Below are 6000 nucleotides of genomic sequence, written 5' to 3' on the forward strand. Positions count from 1 at the left end.
TATGGGGAGAAAGCGGGAAAGTGGAACTGATCCACTTCAGATCAGCCATGATCTTACTGAATGGCGGGGCAGGCTGGAAGGGCTAGATGGCCTACTCCTGCTCCTATTTCTTATGTTCTTATGATAACTAGCACCAAGTCTAGGCAATCTCCTGGCATTCAGTCACAGCGTCATTAGGCAGACCAAGCAGCCAAATCATGCACAAGAATTCACAAACCGTAAACCAGGAAACAAAATATACTATCATTTACTTTTAAGTAATTTTAAGTAATTAATGATTAGGACATACATTTGCAAATAAAGTAGAAGCTGAAATATCATAAAGTTAAGTCATTGTATTAAAACCTATTAAATTTTTATCATGATGTAGTTTAACATTTCACAAATATAAAATCTGATTTTCAAGACCAGACATGTTGGTTGGCAGTAATTGTCATTCGATACACTTTGTTGCACATCATTCAAGAAACATAATTAGAGAACCAGAGAGGTTGTTCAACAGTAATGGCTTTGTTGGCTATTACACATCTTTCAACCAGGAATAACTTTTTCAGGATTTAAATTTATAGTGTTGTCACAGTGAGGCAGAGTTGACATGAGTTTAAGTGATCTGTAAAGATTGTTATCTGTGGTAACTTTATCATACTCGATGAAGGAGTAAGGAATCTCTGATAGCAAATTCTGGATTTCTGTTTTAAATGCACAAGTGCAGATGCCAGAAATTACTGTTAGTTTCACAGTTGTAATGATAGCTGATTGGCCATCATTCGGATCATAAATTCCAGGCTACTTTATCCAACCCCTTTAAAACTATGCATTGGAGCTCCTTTATGATCATTGCTCTGAATTGACCAGTGTCGAAGGTATTTGAGAGCAGCACAGATTGATTCATTTTTCTTTTCACTATCTCAGAATGGTGTATTTACAGATAGCCTGGTTGAGATGAGGCTTATGCTGTCAAAGGAATGATTAATATTCTGCTTTAAACTGCAGCAGCCATTCAGTCCATTGATAAACCTTGCTGCTTGGCTGCCAAAATCTGTCTTGTTTAATGTTTTATAAAATATTGGTATATGTCTCCAACTTCTCTAATTCTATATTACCTTACGTCAGGCAAAGCAAACAGGTCCAGTCAAAATGAAAGCAAAATACTGCGGATGCTGGAATCTGAAACAAAACCAGAAAATGTGTGAAAATCTCAGCAGGTCAGACACATCAGCTCTGACGAAGGGTTATCTAGACCTAAACATTGGCTCTATTCTCTCCCAGTAAGAAGTCTTACAACGTCAGGTTAAAGTCCAACAGGTTTAATTGGTAGCACACGCCACTAGCTTTTGGAGCACTTGCTGCTCCTTCGGGTGAGTGGGAGATCTTTTCACAAACAGGTCATATAAAGGCGCAAACTCAATTTACAGAATAATGATTGAAATGCGAGTTTTGTCCTGTTTGGATGTCCTGTCCTGTCTGGAGACAATATACATCTCTTTAACTTGTGCTTAATGTGCTCTCCACTTACATTGTACCTTTAAGACTTGATTAGCTGTAAAGACTCACATTTCAATCATTATTCTGTAAATTGGGTTTGTGTCTTTTATATGCCCTGTTTGTGAAAAGATCTCCCGTTCACCTGGCGAAGCAGTAGCAAGCGCTCCGAAAGCTCGTGGCATTTGCGACCAAATAAACCTGTGGGACTTTAACCTAGTGTTGTAAGACTTCTTACTGTGTTTACCCCAGTCTGACGCTGGCATCTCCACATCATGCCTATTCTCTCCCCTCAGATGCTGTCAGAGCTGCTGAGGTTTTACAGTAACAAAATAGTTTGTCCTGCTATTTCATACAATTCCACAAATTATGCCAGTCTGAGAATTTGAGCAAACATTGTACTGTAACATTTTGACAGAGCAGATGTTAAGAGCTGGAGCAATTCACTATCAAAATGCCTGAAAAACTTCCCACAAAGCAAATTACTTTAAATTGAGTGACGTTTGTGTAAAGTAGCAGAGCACTAATTTTGTTCCATTGCAATGCCACAAACTGGCACTGAGATCCAGGAACAGTTTATCTGATGGTGTAATGGGTTATGAACATTGATTTGATTCCTAGAGAATTCTTCCTTGAATAGTGCCACGGGATATCAAGTGACCAAGTCACCTGACCAAACAGAAGGGAAATCACTAAAACCTCGCATCTTCAGCAATGAAGAACTTCCTCAGTATGTTGCCAGACCTGATTCAATCCCAAAAGGGTTTCAAACACACCCTTTTGATGTACTGCTCTCTGGCACAGTATTACTAACTGATGGAAGCATTCTTGCTGGCTGGTAGATTTGTCTTTGCCTTCTTAAACTTGTTTTCCGGAGACGTGTTTTTATTTGATTTTTGTCGTTAGATTCAGTTAACCAATACTTTAAAATAAGAGACTGTTGCAATTTACAAGATACTTCTTATGTTTTATTTCCCTTTTATCTTATATAAGTGGCTCATTGTTTTTAAGTGCTTAGTCTTTTCAGCCATTGCAGATAGTTAACCCAGCAAAGTCCAGTCATTTCTTGTCTTATTTTCGTACTTTGCGCTTTTATATAAGAGGCCAGTGAATAAATTTCGAGGATAAACTCCCAGCTGGTTTGATCTGTTTTTGTGGTTTGCTTTCCCTAAACTTGGAAGTCGTCTATAGTACCCTGACCATTAGGATTTTAATAGCAGTGTTAGAACGTGCTCACCAAGCTACAATGTGAGCTTGAAGCAGATATATCTTCATGATGTCGGGTAAAATAACTCTCATATTTTCTATACATCATAATTTGCATCACCAAATTTGTTCAAATAATGATTTTTTTTTCCTCTGCTGCCAATTGCCTGCCCTAAGTCTTGTATCAATAATGCAAAATCAGCTCAAGCCAAATGAAACTGCCCTATATACTTTATTTGCATAATTTAAAAAACACATGTTAGGATGTAGTTGCACACTTGAGGATTGAAAGATTCTAATGAAATGTTGCTTTCAAGCTTCATAACCTTACAGTCCCACAGCGTCCACCACAGTGTATTGTGTGTTAGCTTACGAATGGGTAGTGCGGTGGGGTGGGAGACCTGCCTTCACCCAGAATGAAAATCAGAACTGCAGGTCACCATTTTTAAAGATCGGGTTTGTAGAGCTTGGAATTCTCTCATCTCTGCTCAGCTAACCTAGGGGTGAAATTCTGGGCTTTGGTGTCCTGTTGGGGGAAGACGGAAAGAAGAGAATTTCAATTTGAAAGTTTACTGTTAAGGAGGTGTTGTAAAATATTGAACGTTGTACTTTCCCTGTTAATTGATATTTGTAACCTAGTAACATCTACGTGAAAAAAATGTTCATTTCTAACACAATGAGAAATATCAACTTGAAAATGGGATATCTGCATTATTTTCTAACTACTGTACTCCAATATTCATTTTCAGGTAAACCTGAAGAATTTCCACAGAAATCACTTGGCCAGATATCCACGGAGCACCAGGAACTACCTGTTCGCAATCACATGATCAATGGACAAAACAACGCAGCTAAAGTAGGACCTTCAGCTTCAAAGAGAAAAGACAGAAAGACATCAGCTGAGAAACTGCAGGAGAAACAACCTGACAACAGGCATGGAAAGAGCTCTTTGGAAAAGCCAACTGGTAAATCACAAAGGGTGGACTATTTGGAAAATCAGGGAGGCAAAGTGAAAGTTCTGCCAGATCTTGATGTGAAAAAGCAGCATGGGCTTCCACCACAGCATGCATTGGTTCATAACAATCCTAAACAACTTAACAATGCTACTGCTAACCAGAACTCAAATGCTAACCCAACTGTTAGGAGAGATTTTGCACCCAAGTGGAACAAACCTTCAGGCTTAAAAATTTCAGAAGCAACTTCAAAACATTCTATGGATGAGAAGAGCAGAACTGGAAGCTCTAACGCACCAAGCTCCCCATCCAGCCCAGAGGAGACACTTGGGGGTAGAAGAAAAGCAGTGATTATTGAAGTTGATGAAACAAAGAGAGATTCAAATGCTTCCCAATATGACAATGTTCCTGGGGTGGATCATGAATGTGAAAATCGTGCCGAGGAGATGGTTGAAGAGAGAGAGCGTGGGGTCGTACTACATAATGCTCTATCTCGAGAAGCCATGTCGAAAAACACCAGTCCTTCAAGGCTATCGCCTGCACCATTATCAAGCCAGACAAACTCTCAAGCACGACCTCCAAGGACTCATTCTGGATCTGTAAATTCCAACCAAAGATCTTTAATAAAGCGGCAACCTTCTTTGCCACCGTCCTACTCTAGCCCTCCTGGGTACCATGGTAGCCTGCCACAGTATTCACCCACCAGAGCTAAAAACATGCCACAGTACAGTTACAATATGTCTGGAGATCGAACAAATCATGACAATAGGCCTCATGGTACAAAGCTAGCACATTTGCCAGACTATCAAGACAGCAGAATGAACTCTTTCACCCTTAACCGCCAATTTTCTAATTCTTCACAATCATTCAGAACTGCGGCACAATCTTTAGACCAGCGAGGAGAATATGATTCAGTGAACACAACCAACTATGTAAGACAAACAGCTCCATATGAAGGTACACAACAGCATTCACCTGAATACCAACAACATTCCAGAAGAAAGCAAGAGCAATATGACCAACACTGGAATCAGGGAACTGACATAAGGTACAGAAGAAATATGCAACGATCACCCAGTTTTCGAAATGCACAGCAGACGCCTGTCCCAGAGTTTAGCTACCAAGGTGTGGCTTTAGCTGGCAGCAACATGTATAATAGAACTTCACCATATCCTGATCCACATGCACAAACAAGATATCCAAATACAACTCAATTTGGTCCCCAATATTATGGAAAACCTCAGACGGATAGAAGAACCATTCCTGAATCAGTATTGCTTTAAAACAACACTGGCTGCCTCCTTTTTAAAAAGTGACGCGAACAGTGTTAAAGTAAAAAATCTCTGACTTTTAAAATAGATCTGTATTTAAGAAGTCATAGAAAATAAGTTTGTAGCATAGTTTAAAATTTTGGGTGAGGTTTCTAATTCTGACAATTTCCTAACAAAATACAGTGGTATTTCTCCAGTTAATCTAGTTACCAAAATTTACAAAATCTGATAGAAAACCACCAATCAACACAGCATTAACCCCTTCAACTGAAGTTTATTGAGCATATCCGGGTGGTGTTCTAATGCCAAAGCAAAGAGATTTGAATCCATTTCTACAGCAGATTGAAGCATGCATTTTAAGTGATGTTCTACAATGTTCCTGAATAATAAGATGCTTAAGGAATTGGCTTACAATCCGTTGTTGTCTTCCCACTATCCAGCTCGGTCCTGGAATCGTTCATGTGTAACCCTGACATGTATTATTTTAAAAATTGATTCATTCAGCAATATTTGTTGCCGTTTTTTGGTCTGAAGTTCTAGAGTATGCTGAGAATTTCCCCAGGTCACTTTTGTGACCTCATATTTAATAATTTCCAAAAAATATACCTGGACTGCATTTTCTTTTGAGCCTGGCCTGGTAGTTATATTGTTATGATGTGGAGATGCCAGCGTTGGACAGGGGTTAGCACAGTAAGAAGTCTCACAGCACCGGGTTAAAGTCCAACAGGTTTATTTGGCAGCACAAGCTCTTGGAGCATCAAGCTCCTTCTTCAGCTTCTTCATGTGAAGAAGGGGTTTGAGGCTCTGAAAGCTAGTGCTGCCAAATAAACCTGTTGGACTTTAACCTGGGGTGTTGGGAGACTTCTTACTGAGTAATTTTGTCGTGGACAATAAAAATCATGTTCTTTCTCGCTACACTTGCACAGAAATGTTGAAGAGTGCATAGAGACCAGTACCATTGCATTTGAGCTAACTTGATAAGGAAAAAGTAAGTACAGCAAATGAAATGCAATACAGAACCATAAATATTTTTGTAATGTTAGTGCGCATTGGGTTTTACATCACTTTTAATTGTGACCAGATGCATC

The 6000-nt window shown here is 39.3% G+C and overlaps 1 protein-coding gene across 3 annotated transcripts in view; it reads left to right on the top strand.

The window, feature by feature from the left end:
* Nucleotides 1–5672, top strand: part of usp6nl (USP6 N-terminal like) — a 200450-nt gene extending 194778 nt beyond the window's left edge. For all 3 annotated transcript variants that reach the window (XM_080207677.1, XM_080207678.1, XM_080207679.1), the window contains exon 15: nt 3438–5672. In XM_080207677.1, the coding sequence (XP_080063803.1) occupies nt 3438–4924 (1487 nt within the window). In that variant the 3' untranslated portion in view covers nt 4925–5672. The remainder of the gene's footprint in view (nt 1–3437) is intronic.
* The last annotated feature ends 328 nt before the right edge of the window (nt 5673–6000 follow it).

Source organism: Carcharhinus amblyrhynchos, chromosome 19, assembly GCF_965287045.1.
Source record: "Carcharhinus amblyrhynchos chromosome 19, sCarAmb.v2.hapA, whole genome shotgun sequence".
In the NCBI taxonomy this organism is placed as follows: domain Eukaryota; kingdom Metazoa; phylum Chordata; class Chondrichthyes; order Carcharhiniformes; family Carcharhinidae; genus Carcharhinus; species Carcharhinus amblyrhynchos.